Here is an 18242-nt window from a genome sequence, read left to right as displayed (position 1 = left end):
TTAATGCGCTAATGCCAAAGAGCGAGGTGCTACCTCAGAGCGCTGGCGAAGCTCATGTGATGTCAGTCAGCAATGGAACATAGACACACTGGCGCTGGCCAATTCTTAAAAAGGAGAGTCGATCTTGCTCTCCATCCATACCCTGCTCATTGCAGCCTTGAATTTCGGCTTGGAGAGACCTGTACATCAAATCTGCTGGAAAGAACAATGGAGAGGCCCAGGGAAAGAGCTCAGAGTGCAGCCCCCATAGTCTCTTCAAAATCGATGCAAGGAAGGTCAAATCAAAATGAACCTGCAAAATGCTGCTCAGTACCCAAAACTCACACAGCGTTGAATTTCTCCAGAAGTCTCTCTCTCTCTCGGAATGCGTGCTGCAAAAATGTCGCCGACAAAAAAATACAGGAAGCGGTCATCTTTAAATAGCGCTCCCCCAGTCCCTTCCCGACTGCAAAACACTCCCCTCAACCTGTCGTTGCTAACGGCAGGTGGTAAGTGTTGTGTATGTACCTTTAAGGGAATAACTGGTCTTAGACTGCAGTACCGGCAGTGACCACCCCTGTATAAAAGGCCCTAGCAGGCTTCTGTAGTTTCAGTTTCAAGCTGCCTCTTGTTCAGTAAAGTACCTGTTAAACTGTTCTCCCGAAGTCCGTGTATTGTTGAGGCGTGGACTTTACAGTGGCGACGAGTAAGTTCGAACTCACCTGCAGTGTGGCATCATCTCACGGGGATCTTGCCTGAAAGGAAGGTCCTGGAAGGTCGTAGTCTGAGCAACGGGCGTCGACCAAGGGCAGCCGCCCGAAGAATCCATCGGTGTTTGGAGAATTGCGGGAGAGACTGCGGTTCCAGCGAATCGTGCTGGTAGCAGGTAGCGCGCTGACCCTTCCGGACAGCGGCGGGCTCAAGCTCGATCGAGCGGCTCTACAAATAGGGCCGCGCAGCATCGCCGGGAAAAGAAAACAAGAGAGAGAGGGTGGAGCGCACAGGGCGCGGTCGGTGCTCGAGAACAGGACAGCGGAGAGAAACTAAACGGGGGGGAAGGAAAGCGAGATGCGCCGAAGCTGCGGGTCACCGCCATTACCCCGTAGAACGCTAGGAGCAGCGTGGCAGTAAGGGGAAGAAGCAAAAGTGCGGGAGGCGCCATTTTATCCCGTTGGGGAAGAAGCAAAAGCGCAGGAGGCGCCATTTTAAATCGCCCAAGATGCCGAAAAGTGGCAGTATCACTGCTTTCGACAACGAGGTAGAAGACTGGACCACGTATGTGGAAAGAATTGAAGTGTACTGCAAGGCAAATGAGGTGGCTGATGGAAAGAGGGCGTCGGTATTATTAAATCTGATGAGTGCGAGTACGTACGGCCTATTGCGGAATTTAATTACCCCAGCTAAACCAATGGAGAAAAGTTTTGAGGAGATTGTTCATATCTTACAGGAACATCTAAGCCCTACACCACTGCTGATAGCAGAAAGATTCAAGTTCCATAAAAGAAACCAGCACAAAGATGAGAGCAATGCTGACTATCTTACGGAACTACGCAAGTTATCGTAGCACTGCCAGTTCGGAGCAGGACTGGCAGACACCTTACGGGATAAGTTTGTCTGCGGGCTCCAGAGTGAAGGAACCCAGAAACGAATACTTTCAAAAAAGGACCTGACGCTAGAACGGGCTTTCAGCGTGGCAGTATCCTATGAAGCAGCAGCACGGGGAGCTGCGGAAATACAACAGAAACCACAAGAATACAGCGCTAACGAAATGGCGTATGGAGCCGAAAAGTGCTATCGCTGCGGCAGAACACCCCATGAGCAGAAGGACTGCTGGTTTAAAGACAAAATATGCAGGCAATGCGGAAAAATGGGACATATAGCAAGAGTCTGCAGGTCGGGAAAGAAGACCAACACGACAAGAGCTACTAAGGAACAGTACAGGAAAGTAAAGAAACTGACAGATAGCAGTTCAGAAGGTCAGGAGAGTGATAAGGACTCCGGGAGCAGGTGACTAAGTTGTTTAAAGTTACACAATGTGATCGCAAAAGAAGATCACCGAACCATTTGGGTCACCCTGATGATAGCAGGGTCCCCAGTGAAGATGGAATTGGACACAGGATCAGCCCTAACTGTCATGAATCGACGAGACTCTGAGCGGCTATTCTCACACATACCCTTAAAGGACATGTCCATTGTATTGAAGACATACACGGGGCAAAAGGTCTACCCCAGAGGAAAAATAAGGGTGCCAGTTGAATATAACGGAAAGGAAACACAGAAACTATACATGTATATACTACGAGATGGAGGACCACCATTATTGGGACGTGAATGGATCCGAAGACTACAATTGGATTGGCATTCCATTCTGGCACTAACTGTGACTGACAAAAAAGATGATGACGTCGCACCTGGACGTCTGTCACAAATTCTATCTGACGCGGAAGAGGTGTTCCAACAAGGACTTGGGACTCTTAAAGGAGTAAAGGCAACCATAAAGATTGAGGATAACGCAACCCCAAAATTTTTCAAGGCCAGACCGGTGCCATACGCGATACGCCCAGCTGTGGAAGCTGAACTGGAGAGTCTGGAGCGTTCGGGGGTGCTGTCTAAGGTGGACTGGAGCGAGTGGGCCACACCCATCGTTCCTGTAATGAAGAAAGCATTGAGCAGCATGCCTGGGGAGCCAAGGAAGGTTCGCATCTGTGGGGACTTCAAGGTGACTGTGAACCCAGTCCTGCACACAGTACAGTATCCGCTTCCACGGATAGAAGGTATTTTCACCTCACTATCTGGAGGGAAACGTTTTACAAAGATTGACCTGGCTCAAGCGTATCTACAAATGGAGGTGGAAGAAGCATCTAGGAAATACCTCACGATAAACACTCACAAAGGCCTTTACCAGTACAATCGACTGGTATTTGGGGTAGCATTTGCCCCGGCTATGTGGCAGAGGGCAATGGAACAAGTCCTGCAAGGGATCCCGGGGACCCAGTGTTATTTGGACGACATCCTGGTTACGGGCAAAAATGACAATGAACACCTTGCCAACCTGGAACAGGTGCTCACGAGATTGCAGGAATATGGGCTACAAGCCAACCGTCCCAAATGCGAGTTCTTCAGGAGACAAATCTCATATTGTGGCCACATGATTGATGAGGAAGGGTTGCATAAGTCGCCGGACAAGATTGAGGCTGTAGTCAAGGCTCCAGCACCAGAAAATGTGTCGCAACTGAGGTCGTTCCTCGGGTTGGTGAACTACTACCATAAGTTCTTGCCGAATTTATCTACAATTCTGCACCCACTGAATGCCCTCCTTCAAACTGGTGTAACATGGAAATGGAGTGATGAGTGTAAGCGTGCCTTTCAGGAATGTAAATGCCAAATCACTTCAAAAGAAGTATTGGCCCACTACAACCCAACACTACCAATTCGGTTGGCATGTGATGCGTCACCTTACGGCATTGGAGCGGTCGGTCCTGTCACACAAATTCCGTGACGGTTCAGAGAGGCCATTAGCCTTTGCATCGCGCTCGCTAACCTCAGCCGAGTGTAACTACGCCCAGATTGACAGGGAGGCCCTCAGCCTGGTGTCGGGGGTGAAGAAGTTCAATCACTATCTGCACGGGCAGAAATTCACCCTACTGACTGATCATCAACCCCTGGTCTCAATTTTTAACCCAAAGAAGGGCGTTCCGGTGATGACGGCGCAACGGCTGCAATGATGGTCACTTTTTCTAGGGGCACATCAGTATGACATAGAGTACAAAGGTACGAAACAACATGGAAACGCTGATGGGCTGTCGCGCCTACCGTTGCCTACGGCGGAAGAAGCACCTGCAGTGGACCCGGTGGAGATATTCCATGCGACCATAGTCGAATGTTTGCCTGTTACAAACGCAAGTATTGAGAAGGAAACCGGAAATGACCCAACACTCTCTCGGGTCTATGATTTGACGGTGAAGGGATGGCCAGCATATGGCGACTCACTGTTGCCAGCATTCTTGCCAAGGAGGGAACAGCTGTCAGTGTGCCGGGGAACCTTGATGTGTGGATCCCGAGTGGTAATTCCACCCAAGTTGAGAGATAGATGACTCAATGAGCTTCACGAGGGTCATCTGGGAGGGGTAAAAATGAAGAGCCTAGCCAGGGCGTTTGTGTGGTGGCCGGGAATCGATAAAGAAATCGAGGATATGACCAAGAGATGCACAGGATGCCAGAAGGTCCAAAACGCTCCACCACAGGCCCCGCTACATCCATGGGAGTGGCCCTCATCTCCATGGCAACGGGTACACATTGATTTCGCTGGTCCATTTATGGACTCAATGTTTCTAATCGCTGTGGACGCCCATTCGAAATGGCCAGAGGTCATTAAAATGTCCTCCACCGCCACGGAGAAAACGATTGCAGTCCTAAGGACCATCTTCGCCAGGAATGGGTTGCCAGAACAGATCTGTTCCGACAATGGCCCACACTTTGTGTCTGAGGATTTCCGGAGGTTCCTGAAGAATAATGGGGTGAAACATTACACATCTGCCCCATATCATCCAGCCACAAATGGATTGGCTGAGAGGTTTGTTCAGACCTTTAAAAAGGCCATAAAGGCAATGTATAATGACGACATACCACTGCAACACAAGGTGGATAACTTCCTGTTTGCTTACCGGAATGCGACACATGCAGTAACCAACCAAACTCCAGCCGTACTGTTTTTCAGCTGGAGACTAAGATGTCGCTTGGATTTGCTCAAACCAAACATAAGACGAGATGTTGAGGATAAGCAGTTCCAGCACATAAATGAGAAGCCAACCAGGAGCTTCAAGATAGGGCAACCAGTCTTGGCCCATGACTACCGAACAGAAAAATGGCAGCCAGGCACGATATGCACACAGCAGGGACCACTAATGTACACAGTGGACGTTGGAGAGAGCATCGTGAGACGCCATGCTGACCAGATTCTAGAGTCACAGGAACAAGCCAAACCTGTACCACAAGCATGTGCACCTGGTAATGAGCCCGAAGTATAGATTGCGTCTACCTCAGAAGCAGGGGTATTGGAAACTGACGAACCAACCAATGACAATGAGCCCGAATTGACTCCACCGCTAGAACAGGATACTCGAGAAAGGCGCTATCCAGTCCGGATCAGGAAGCCTTCTCAAAGACTGAACTTATAAATGACTATTTCCGTTGATGTATATATTACTGAGAAAATTGTAATTGTAATTAGTTATTATTTAGTTGTTAAATGAATGTTATGTACTGTTTATCTAAAAGGGGAGGAATTGTTGTGTATGTACCTTTAAGGGAATAACTGGTCTTAGACTGCAGTACCGGCAGTGACCACCCCTGTATAAAAGGCCCTAGCAGGCTTCCGTAGTTTCAGTTTCAAGCTGCCTCTTGTTCAGTAAAGTACCCGTTAAACTGTTCTCCCGAAGTCCGTGTATTATTGAGGCACGGACTTTACAGTAAGGCAGGGGGCGCCACTCAATATCCGGTCCGGGCCGCTACCGGGGCGTTGCACGCTCGACTGATGTCACGATCTGCGGGCGCAGGAAATCGTGGCAGTAGTGTTTAGCACTGCCGCAAAATGTCTGGTCAATTTCGTGAGCAGCGCAAGCATCGCCGCGCCCGGGCGCTAGTTGCTTTGCGCCCCATTAACGGCCTCTTAGGGCACTAATGGGAGGCGCAAAGGAACCAAATTTTTCCCCCAAGTTCTTTATTCACCACAGCATGACGCTTTCATATCCTTCCAAGCCACTATAAGAGACATCTGTAATGCATCCATGTATCAACCAAGTGACAATTGCTATATTTTCAAGGGCCAACACCTTCAGCATTGTTCCTATGGATAGGATGCACAAGTTTCACCAAGTTGCAGATTTCCCTGGGAGGCAATGTCACATTGGATGACTTGACATTGAAGCTTCAACTTCCACTCATGACAACAGAGGAATCGAGGGTAGTTTTTTTTAAATGAAGTGTTGACGACAGCAATCTTGAAGGGCGCTGAGGAACAAACTCAGTACCCAAGGGAAGGGAAATGTTGCCAATGGCAGCCTGCTTTGGCCATGGTAGCTGGATCCATGATAAGTAAACATAGAAACATCGAAGATAGGAGCAGGAGTAGGCCATTTGGCCCCTCGAGCCTGTTCCGCCATTTAATGAGATCATGGCTGATCATCCAAATTTAGTACCCTGTCCCTGCTTTCTCCCCATATCCCTTGATCCCTTTAGCCTTAAGAAATATATCTAACTCCTTCTTGAATATATTTAATAAGTTGGCCTCAACTGCCTTCTGTGGTAGAGAATTCCACAGGTTCACCACTCTCTGGGTGAAGAAATTCCTCCTCATCTCTGTCCTAAATGGCTTACCCCTTATCCTTAGACTGTGACCCCTGGTTCTGGACTCCCTGACCATCGGGAACATCCTTCCTGCATCTAGTCTGTCTAGTCCTGTTAGAATTTTATAAGTTTCAATGAGATCCCCTCTCATTCTTCTAAACTCTAGCGAATATAAGCCTAATCGACCCAATCTCTCTTCATATGTCATTCCTGTCATCCCAGGTATCAGTCTGGTGAATCTTCGCTGCACTCCCTCCATGGCAAGAACATCCTTCCTCAGATAAGGCGACCAAAACTGCACACAATACTCAAGGTGTGGTCTCACCAAGGCCCTGTACAACTGCAGCAAGACATCCTTGCTCCTGTACTCGAATTCTCTCGCTATGAAGGCCAACATGCCATTTGCCTTCTTAACCGCCTGCTGCACCTGCATGCTTACCTTCAGCGACTGGTGCACAAGGACACGCAGGTCTCGTTGCACTTCCCCTTTTCCCAATCTATTGCCGCTCAGATAATAATCTGTCTTCAGGTAGGTCTCCTAGTAGGTCAGGAAGTGATTAAGGGAGGAGGTGGTAGGTCTTATAAAGGAAATTAATTTAACTTGATGAGAACTCAGGAGAAACATGTGGAGGAACTATAGAGTGTTGTGTGGCAAGGGGCTGGGAAGGAAGGGGCAGTGGAACTGGAGGAAGGAGAGCATGCTAAGCAGATAACCTCAGCTTTGAAGAATAAGTTCATAGGGTAGATTTTCCTCTTGCTGTGCTAAAATGGTGCATGGAGGAAAATTGGGCAGGCAGCATAAATGTGCAGCATGCATTCTGCAAATCATTCATTGAACTGCTGTTTTTTTTAAACGGTTACAGTATCCTTGATTACTTTTAGGATTTGTAAACAATCTCATTTTGATAAATTGAATGCAAGCCATTATGTATAGCTTGATTTGATGATCAGCGATAAATATTACATTAAAGAAATTGCACTCTATTCAAATTTTTTTGATGAATTATGTGGCACAAGATAAGCCGCGTTCTATATGCATACAGTAAAGGAATGCAGAGCCAGAAACTGAGAATGTGTCACATTCTCTGAAGTGAAGGTATCGGACACAGTGCCACCTGCAGCACAAATGCCACATTCATTTTTATTTGAAAATGTTACAGTTTTTGCAGCTTCAAAATAAAAGTGACCAGAATGGATCATTACAGGCCAGTGCAATCAGCAAACTCAGAATAAGGTCAAGCTGCTCAGTTATCTGTATACCCATCAAACTTCGCTAATATAGCACTGGGGTGTAAACTTATTGCACAGTTCATGCAAGACGTTCTGCACAACATCAAATACATTTTTGATATCCTGAACCCTTGGGACGTTCTTTGTATCCTGCCATTTTAGGGTGACGGGGGGGGGGGGGGGGGGAAGGTGGGCTTGATAGGACAGTCCCCGACTACTTTGGTATGTTATTCATGCCTTCAGAGTGTAATAAGGGACAACCTTAACGTCATCCTTTGCTGAGGTGGCCCTGTGCTGTATTCTGATACTGGGGCTTAACTTGCCGAGCTTCCTACTTTCCTGGTTATTTCATGCCACAGGGATATTGCTGCTATCTGAACACATCCCCTCCTCTTTTTCCTACGGCTCCTTCTCAAACACAACAACAATAGAGTTTTCTAAAAATTTCACCCGTGGATGGGGTTACGGATGAAAGATTTGTATAGCTATGAATATAGTACAATTTATGAACAGCTCTCTTTCCACTGTACATCATCTGCTTTTTACACTGAAATGTAGAGAAAGCTTATGAAATTCATTGAATCACTCTTGATTTATAAAATGTTGCTAATTTTCTAGCCTATTTAGCCCGGAATTTGAATGCTTACTTGGCTCAGGGAAACGAACTCTTGAGTATATAAGGAGTAATTTTCTGACTTCACGCTCTAAATAGGGAGGCTCATCTTTGGCAGCACATGCTGCAGTTCAGGCATGACCTGTATGATTGTCTAACCCTTTAAACCAAGCTCAGCAACGCTTGCTTGAATTTATGATATGCGTTTCCAGTGGGAAAGACGCCATATTGGGAGCACAAAGTTGGAAAACCTTCCCAGTAATGGCATCTATTCTTCCAGTGAATTGCGTCGCTAACGTATGAAGCTTCAGATTCCTGAAATGTGATGTTAAAGTTAATATTGTCTTGCACATCCACTTCTGCATCCACCATTAACGCACAACAAATGCTGGTCGACACAAGTAGAAAATTAATAAGCCTCAAGCAAAAAAAGAGATTAGATGCATCCCCACGGAATTGTGGATACGTGGAACAGATTCTCAGCAGAAGTAGTTAATGCCATGTCCATTACCGTCATCTAAAAGGAGCTGCATAATTATCTGATAAGAATGAAATGGAAGGTTGCAAAGATTGAAATAGAGAAGATCAAATACTCAGAGCAACATGCTGGGACCAGGGAAATATTATCCGTACAAAGCAACTGGCATGTTTGAATAATGGAGATGTAGGTGTGAAGAGACATTCACGAGTTCCGCTGAACTATCTGTGATGAAATATTCCATTCATCACTGCCTGTGACTGTGGTTGATTTCAGGTTTCAGTTCCCTTACCTCAGTTCCGTCTCCTCACCATTGTATTGTATATTGTAATGTATTGTGTGTAGGGCTCCGCCCATACCTGGCCCCTATGTAAGCAAGCTCAGTCTGGCCTCATATCCAGTACTGCAGACCTCCAGATGGAAGATACCTCTCTCCACTGCGTGTTACCTTCTAAGTTAATAAAAGCCTTGTTTTGTTTCGCTAACATCGAGTCTCGGAATTATTGAGGCACATCACTATCTTTGTGGGGGGCCAGGGAGAAATTTGTCAGAACTTTCCCTCAGATGATTATGCAAGATTCAGACTCTCTGATAGGTGTGTAATAGGAATCGGCATGGTGAGATGAAAGACTTTTTCTCATTTTACATAACTTTGAATTCAGGGCCATTAATTCTGTTAATAACACAAACGGCAATAGAAATTTCCACTTTCTGCATCCAATATCACCGCCAAGCACTCCCAGATGACGTAACTCTAGTTAAATGGATGGTAAGCCTCCCTTTCCTCTGTGTTATTAGTGCGTCTTAAATCCTCACAAAACAAAACCCTCTTTTCCCACTGGCCTCTCCATCCGTGACATTTGTAGGTTTAATTCCAGCCATTCCCAGTGGTCTTGGCTAAGTGAGATTGCCAATTTAGGGCTAATTTGTGCTGGGTTATTGGCTGTTTTATGCTGCAAACTCATGGATATAGAGTCAAAATGGTTCAAACCCAATTCACTTACATCTAGCTCGAAGACAAGACTTTGCTCTCAGCACTCTGGGCTATATGCAAACCCAGCCACAGAACTGAATGGAAATTGCACTGATCCATTGCTCCACTCCCTGTCCCTAGCAGGGTTATTTTCTGCGTATACTATTCCTTGGACTAGTAACCCGCAAAAATATTTCTTAACTCTTTGCAAAGATATTTTCACTCCATAAATAAAACTACTCACAATCTGCTCAATCGCTTTGTGTGTTGTCATCCTAACTGATGGCTGGTGCCAACGCAACACAAACAAACTCACAGAACCAATAAATTATCAGATAACCAAATGTTTGAGGATTGAAAAAGCATTCAATTCCACACTAAATGGATGTGGTGATGACAGTTGTATGCCCATTTTATTTCATTCAGAAGCAGGACATTATAAAGAGGGCATCTCATCATCAGTACTATTTAATCAAAATGACAAAGATTTATGATGAATTTTATCCGTTTTTGAAAAAAAAACTACTTTTTTGAGTATTTTTCATTTAGCTGTGAGTACTGGTGGCATCATTAGGAGAAATTGATTCCAAAGAGTTACCAGTCAGAGGACAACTCTGGTCAAGGTGGTGCAACATGTAATTAGGAGCCAACCTAGCTGGATTAAAGTGGAGTGAGACTACCTCTCCCAGGGAGGGGGTTAGGCCCCGACTCTGGATTTAGGCTACAGTTACACAATGCTACAGTTACACAAACCAAACCACTTTGCCTTGACACTAGTTACAGTGCAAATGCAGCTGAGAGTGAGCGGGAACAGAGTTAATGTACATTACTGCAGCACCACTTGACACAATCACCGAGGCACCACTTGACACAATCACTGAGGCACCACTTGACACAATCACTGAGGCACCACTTGACATAATCACCGAGGCACCACTTGACACAATCACTGAGGCACCACTTGACACAATCACTGGGGCACCACTTGACACAATCACTGGGGCACCACTTGACACAATCACTGATGCACCATGTGACACAATCACTGGGGCACCACTTGACACAATCGCTGAGGCACCAATTGACACAATCACTGATGCACCATGTGACACAATCACTGGGGCACCACTTGACATAATCACCGAGGCACCACTTGACACAATCACTGAGGCACCATGTGACACAATCACTGGGGCACCACTTGACACAATCACTGGGGCACCACTTGACACAATCACTGGGGCACCACTTGACACAATCACTGGGGCACCACTTGACACAATCGCTAAGGCACCACCTGACACAATCACTGGGGCACCATGTGACACAATCACTGGGGCACCAATTGACACAATCACTGGGGCACCACTTGACAGAACCACTGGGGCACCACTTGACACAATCACTGGGGCACCACCTGACACAATCACTGGGGCACCATGTGACACAATCACTGGGGCACCACTTGACAGAACCACTGGGGCACCACTTGACAGAACCACTGGGGCACCACTTGACACAATCACTGGGGCACCACTTGACACAATCACTGGGGCACCACTTGACACAATCGCCAAGGCACCACCTGACACAATCACTGGGGCACCACTTGACACAATTGCTGAGGCACCACTTGACACAATCGCCAAGGCACCACCTGACACAATCACTGGGGCACCACTTGACACAATCACTGGGGCACCACTTGACACAATCACTGAGGCACCACTTGACACAATCACTGAGGCACCATGTGACACAATCGCTGAGGCACCACTTGACACAATCACTGAGGCACCACTTGACACAATCACTGGGGCACCACTTGACACAATCGCTGAGGCACCATGTGACACAATCGCTGAGGCACCATGTGACACAATCGCTGAGGCACCACTTGACACAATCACGGAGGCACCAACCAACATCTCCACCAAATGACATAATCACTGAGGCACCATGTGACAATAACTGAAGCTCAGCTAATAACTTTTCACCACCCTCACAATGTCGAGTAACTATTTCAGTCAAACCTCTGTCCCCCCCAAATGAAATTATTAACATTCACTACTTGGGTAAAAATATTTTAGAACAGAAACAAATCCAAATGGATGTTAATCATAATTACTTGTTAGATCAAGTGGCGCAGCTGATAGTGAGGTTCCCTCTTTATTCTCTGGCTCTATTTGTATGCAAGCGACAGATATAGCAAACAGGCCTTGTTAAGAGCTTACCATAACAGAGAGGCTGTTTTCCTGACCAGCTTCCATCAGACCTGCAGGTCCGATGCTCTGACCCTCCAGTAAGGTAGAAGCCAGACTGACACGTGTATATCAAAGTGTATCCCAGCGAAGGCAAATCGATGGATCCCACATTCACATGAGAAGGCGTCTCGGGTTGTCTGCAGTGGTGAGCTTAAAAGCAAATTTAGGTATTTTTATGATTCTGAAAACCTCATGATGGAAAATGACAGCACATGAAGTGGAGTTTGTTTTTAGGTTCAGTAGGTAACAAATTAGATGGAACTTCAGAGCTTTAAAACATGCGTTTTGATCAGCCATTTCAACTATATATGCAATTATCATCAACCAGGGCAGAGAGAACAGTCGGTGCCTCCTGTACTTGATCATGGATACAAGATTACACCAATACTGATATACATGTCTTACATTTAACTTGTTGAACACTGACTGAGATTTATCAGAACTGCAAAATTTGTTTTCCGTTATAAAGAAATTGGGTCTGATTCTCCTTAATCATTTTCATCTGGCCGTTAGTCAGGTAAAGCACACCCGAACTGTGCTCTGCCTGAAAATGACCTGTACCTACCTATATTTCTGGATTCAGGCTATTTAAATAGTCCAGACAATCCTTCAACGCAGGCTAACCCCACCCCCAGATAGGTCGAGTGACTGCAAGCAGGGGAGGAAATTCAGCCGCTGCTGCACTGCAGCAATGGGAACGGGGGGGGGCCTTTTGGCTCCTGTCCAAAAACAGCACCAAAAGTCCTTCAGCTCCAAAGATGGTGTAAATGGAAGAAAAACCACTGGTCTAGAAAATTGGGTGATTTGCGCCACCCGTTACCGCAATGAAATGGTGAAAAAACAGTGGCCGGCGCTCTTCGGCCAGCTGGTGGTGGGTCCTGCGGCAGCCGCCATTTTCGGCAGAGCTGTGGTTGCCTGCGATCGGCAAAAGTTTTTTAATGAGTTGGAGCGTGACATCAATTGGCGCGCAACGCCGAGTTGACGCCAGCTCATTCATTTTGGATTTTGCCGCTCCCATTGCTGTCCACTCTGAATCATGCCAGTGCATGCTGCCGCTAAAAGGTGTTTCAGCAGCGTTAACGGCCATGCAGACTCTGGCAGGACTTACGGGGATGGAGGCTGACAAGTGGAAAACACCTCAGATGGATACCGGACCTTGAAGCTCCTTCTTTCAAACTTTCGTTTTTTGCCCATCAGTGGTAGGGGGTGGGGGGAGGAGTGGGGTGCATTTTCTGGCAGCTTTCTGGGAGGCCTACATTGTTTGTGGGTCAGTGTAAATCAATGGGTGAACTCCATTGCAATGACTGAAGATGATCTCGGATAAGAGCTTTTATTTTTATGATAGCATCACCAGAGCGTCACCCCCTAGCAAATCTGGATTCAATTGCTTAAGATTTTAAGGAATTATAAATAATTTATTCAAACTTCCATAGCCAATTATTTATCAAATAAGGATTTTGTGTCAAGTATGCAAGATCCACTAAAAGCTGCCATGATGACTACACATTTAAACACTTTCAAGAGTAACCATTGGGAAAGATTAGTGTTACAAAGAACGCAGATGCATTCAATTCATAAACTATTAGAAAATCCATAAATATCGGGTGGCAGCTGATATTTTTGAAACAACTGTTCGGGTCGCTCCTTTCTTCCCCGCTCCCCTACACTGCGAGCAGGAGACAGAGGCAACCTTTGGCCTCCTCCTGAGATTAGCGCTGCAAAGAGCGTGTTACACCAGAAAATCAATGCCACGCTGATGTTAATGAGCAGGCAGTACCAAAATACCATTACTGCTCGTGCTCTCTTGGCCGGTGGCCGTTATCCTTGGCTGCCGCCGTCACCGGCAGGTTTCCTGCGTTCTCCAATTTCTAGGCCAATCTACCTTATTCCCAGTTCCATCTTCTTGCGGCCTACTCCTTCTGATCAATGCTGGACATAGTTGACTTTGGCTTTCCATTGAGTGGACACCCACCCAGCATTGCCAGAGCAAAATGGGGCATTAGATCCCTTCTGCCTCATTTGCATTGGATGGCCTCGCTTGTGCCTACTCAAGGGACAAACACTCCACTCTCCACTCCAGTGAAATCGTTTTTCAGGAACAATGCACAGAGAACATCAGCCCAAACTCTCTCATTCATTTTTCCTCTTGGTGAGGTCCTCTCCTATTTGCTGTGCATCACTCCTTATATGAGAAGATGGCAAAGACCCTGGTGCAAAACCTGTCCTATAACTTTATAGCAAGCTGGCAGGAAAACATGACAATGCTACCAGAGCCACGCGAAAGCCATAGCAGGGCACAGGCTCAGTGCCATGCTGAACCAATGTTGCTGTGGAACGCATTAGGTCAGGAGAAAGCTTACACTTGCCCTCTGAGACCTCAATATGTTTTTTTCATGTCTTCCTGTGCACCAGCAGCCACAAGGGTTAGTTTCACAAGACATATATGTACATTATTGTTTTCAGCTGCAAATGAGATGCTTTCTCAGAATGAGAAGCATCGACTTCCTAGGCCATTCAAAAAAGGAAATGGACAGACTCCTGATTTCTTGGGCCGACAATTTAGTTGAAATCACAAATTTATTCTGTGCTAAACATAAGGAGGCAGAAATTCTGTACGCTGTGTACTCTCCCGTAGGGACATCGGAAATGCCGGTTTCAGGCATGCACTGCGCATGCGCTGGAAACCGACATTTCCGATCTGTCAAGAACGCTCTTGGCAGATCGGGCGCTTGCCCTGGAGCCCTCCGCCCACAGAAAACACTTACAATTCTTGCGCCTGTAAAAGCAAGCCCGCGGGAGGGCTGCGAACGGAATTTCTGGGCCAAGGAATTGCCCATGTTTTGACACACTGCAGCACTGCTTGATGGCACTCAACCAGCAGTATGCTTGAGATAATTTGTTTTTCATTTCCTGGTAGTAAAATTATTAGTTCACGAAGAGTGTGAACTTACAACAAATTCCACTGAATGCTGAAATTTAACCAAGACACGAAAAAAAGGACTTACGAATACATTCTGGCTGAGTGCCACTCCAGGTAAGATTGGCAAGACATGCGCGTGTGGTGGATCCAAGAAGAAGATAGCCTTTCTGGCACTTGAAGCTCACTGTACTTCCAACCTGTCTCAGAGGGAACACATTTATATTTTAATAAACCAGATGCTCAGATGATAAATGGAGGTTTAAAAAATCCATCCAATTTAGAAATGTACATTTTTCATAATGTGACTGAACATAGTGGAGCCATGTTTTTACAATCTCAAGGAGCTCCTTACATGAGATTAAAACTTGTAAGGCATGAATTCTTTCACTGATGCTTTTACCAGGACCAGAGAGAAAGATTTCTTACAGTGAGAGGTTTCTAATGATGAGGCTCCCCTGCATCATAAAACAATGGATTGCCTCAGGTAATTAACTCTAAATTCTTGTTTGCAATTAAACTGGTCTTAAAGGGGATCATCACTGTTGAAAAGTTATCAGCATTTCTTTCTGTCACTGTTTCACTTTCATTTGGCATAATGACAATGAAACTGGTGCCAAGATCATCCCCTTGTGAAAACACAAGCAATTTCCCTTAATAAAGATCACCTGAGCAGAAAGTCCTCCATCTCTGGTGAGCATCTAATGACAATCCCCACAGTGCTTTAAATGTGCCGCTTCCATTCAGATGTAATAACCATCTGTTTGGAGTACAACACACAGCAAAATCACTTCCGCGAGTATTTTTTATCAAAACACATGAGCATATATGGCTGGAATTTATATTTGGAGGAGGATAGGGAACGGGAGTGGGGGCTGGAATATGGTCGGGAAACCCAGGAGAATGGGCTTCCCTCAGGCCCTGCTGAATTTAATGGCAGGGCCTGATTAGCATTTTGATTCTCTGTTTCCCGCCCGTAACCAGCCAGATGGAAGGGTGGTTGGCTGTTGGGGGGAGGGGAGGCTGAGGGAGGAAGGGATCATCGGGGAGATCGGGGGCCGGATCGTTGGAGCGGAGGTCGGAGCCGGATCCTTGAGAAAGAAGGTCGGGGGCTGGATCATTGGACGGGAGGTCAAGGGCCGGATTGTTGAAAGGGAGGCGGGGGGCTGGATCCTTGGAGAGAAGGTCGGGGTCAGATCGTTGGAGGGGAGGCCGGGGCCTGCAGATCGTTGGAGAGAAGGTCGGGGCCAGATCGTTGGAGGGGAGGCCGGGAGCTGCAGATCCTTGGAGAGAAGGTCGGGGCCAGCTCATTGGAGGGGAGGTCGGGGGCTGCAGATCGTTGGAGAGAAGGTCGGGGCCAGATCGTTGGAGGGGAGGCCGGGGGCTGCAGATCGTTGGAGGGGAGGCCGGGGCCAGATCGTTGGAGGGGAGGTCGGGGGCTGCAGATCATGGGAGAGAAGGTCGGGGCCAGATCGTTGGAGGGGAGGTCGGGGGCTGCAGATCGTTGGAGAGAAGGTCAGGGCCAGATCGTTGGAGGGGAGGCTGGGGGCTGCAGATCATTGGAGGGGAGGCCGGGGCCAGATCGTTGGAGGGGAGGTCGGGGGCTGCAGATCATTGGAGAGAAGGTCGGGGCCAGATCGTTGGAGGGGAGGTCGGGGGCTGCAGATCGTTGGAGAGAAGGTCGGGGCCAGATCATTGGAGGGGAGGCCGGGGGCTGCAGAATGTTGGCATAGTGGTTAGCACTGTTGCCTCACAGCGCCAGGGACCCGGGTTCAAATCCGGCCTCGGGTGACTGTCTGTGTGGAGTTTGCACATTCTCCCCGTGTTTGCGTGGGTTTCCTCCGGGTGCTCCGGTTTCCTCCCACAGTCCAAAGATGTGCGGGTTAGGTTGATTGGCTATGATAAATTGACCCTTAGTGTTAGGGGGATTAAATACGTGGGGTTACGTGTTGGTGTAGGGGTTACGGGGATCGGGTGGGATATGTGTCGGTGCAGGCTCGATGGGCCGAAATGGCCTCTATCTGCACTGTGGGGTTTCTGTGATTCTGTGATTCTGTGAAGGTCGGGGCCAGATCGTTGGAAGGGAAGCCGGGGGCTGCAGATCGTTGGAGAGAAGGTCGGGGCCAGATCGTTGGAAGGGAGGCCGGGGGCGGTTTTTCTTTTTTCTTTATTTGTTCACAGAGCATGGGAGTCGCTGGCAAGACCACATTTATTGCCCATCCCTAATTGCCCTCGAGAAGGTGGTGGTGGAGAGGTACTCCCACAGTGCTGCAGTTGAGAGTCAACCACATTGTGGGTCTGGAGTCACATATAGGCCAGACCAGGTAAGGATGGCAGATTTCCTTCCCAAAAGGATGTTAGTGAACCAGTTGGGTTTTTATGATAATCCGGTAGTTTCATGATCACCATTACTGAGACTAGCTTTTTAATTCCAGATTTATTTAATTATCTGAACTTAAATTCCCCAGCTGCCATGGTGGGATTTGAACTCACATCTGCCAATTATTAGTTCGGGCCTCTGGATTACTAGTCCAGTAACATAACCACTGTGCTACCATAGCCCTTGTTGGAGCGGAGGTCAGGGGCCAGATCGTTGGAGGTGAGGTCGGGGGCTGGAGGTCGGAGGGGGGGGGGCTGTCGGAGGCCTCGGAGGGAAATCGGAAGGGTGGGGGGAATGTCCGATCGTGGAGGATTGGCGAGGCAGAAACACTCAATCCAGCAGGTAAGTGGAAAGGCACTTACTGCCTGGATCCAGCAGTCCTCACCTTCCTTCAGCTGGCAAGTTCCCCAAGGCCTGGGAAACCCAGCCAGCCAAAGTTAAATTAAAAATAGAGCTTCCAAATGAGGCACAGAGCCTCAGTATAATAGTTAATATGTGCCCTTCCCACCTCCGTTAAAACTGGAAGGAGATGGGTTGGGGTCGGCATTCCATTTTTTAACATTTTAACCTCTCACCTGACCCCAACCCACCTGTTTTTTGCGGTTAACATTCCCCCTATGTTTGTGTGGTCCATGACTTGAAGCCATGTGATGTCATTAACATTACATCTAGGTTAAAATCAGCACATGAGCATTCCTGCTCTGATATCATGCTACTTATGGAAAAGAGTGACCAAAAATACTGCACACAAGGAAGAGGTGGACAAATCTGGACCAGGTGGAGGAAGAGATTGAAGGCACAGTTGAATAGCTGGGTATTTAGGAGGCATTTAAAAGCAGGGAGGGCGATAGTGAGGCAAAGTGGTTTGGAGAAAGAATTCCAGAGGGCGAGGACGAGGCCATGGTGACTGAATGATTTGCCTCCACTGGTGGCGAGGAGGGGTAGGGGAACAAATAGCAAAATGAAGTGAGATGAAAGCAGGGTGTGGGCAGGGAGGTATGACTGCAGAAGATTGCTCAGATAGAGTGTGTTGTGTCCGTCAGCAGTAAGACACAAGACTGCA

At 47.3% G+C, this 18242-nt stretch overlaps 1 protein-coding gene across 1 annotated transcript in view; it reads right to left on the bottom strand.

Annotated features, from left to right (window-relative positions):
* The window catches only part of csmd2 (CUB and Sushi multiple domains 2), an 807040-nt gene that overhangs the window by 48016 nt on the left and 740782 nt on the right, over positions 1-18242 (bottom strand). Inside the window, exons 58-59 of the mRNA XM_085962435.1 lie at positions 14888-14999; positions 11853-12032 (exon numbers count right to left, since the gene is read on the bottom strand). Of these exons, the coding sequence (XP_085818561.1) occupies positions 11853-12032; positions 14888-14999 (292 nt within the window). The remainder of the gene's footprint in view (positions 1-11852; positions 12033-14887; positions 15000-18242) is intronic.

Source organism: Somniosus microcephalus, chromosome 20, assembly GCF_052327205.1.
Source record: "Somniosus microcephalus isolate GS21.2 chromosome 20, FLI_Smic_1.0, whole genome shotgun sequence".
In the NCBI taxonomy this organism is placed as follows: domain Eukaryota; kingdom Metazoa; phylum Chordata; class Chondrichthyes; order Squaliformes; family Somniosidae; genus Somniosus; species Somniosus microcephalus.
This window is presented reverse-complemented; position numbering and strand designations above follow the sequence as displayed.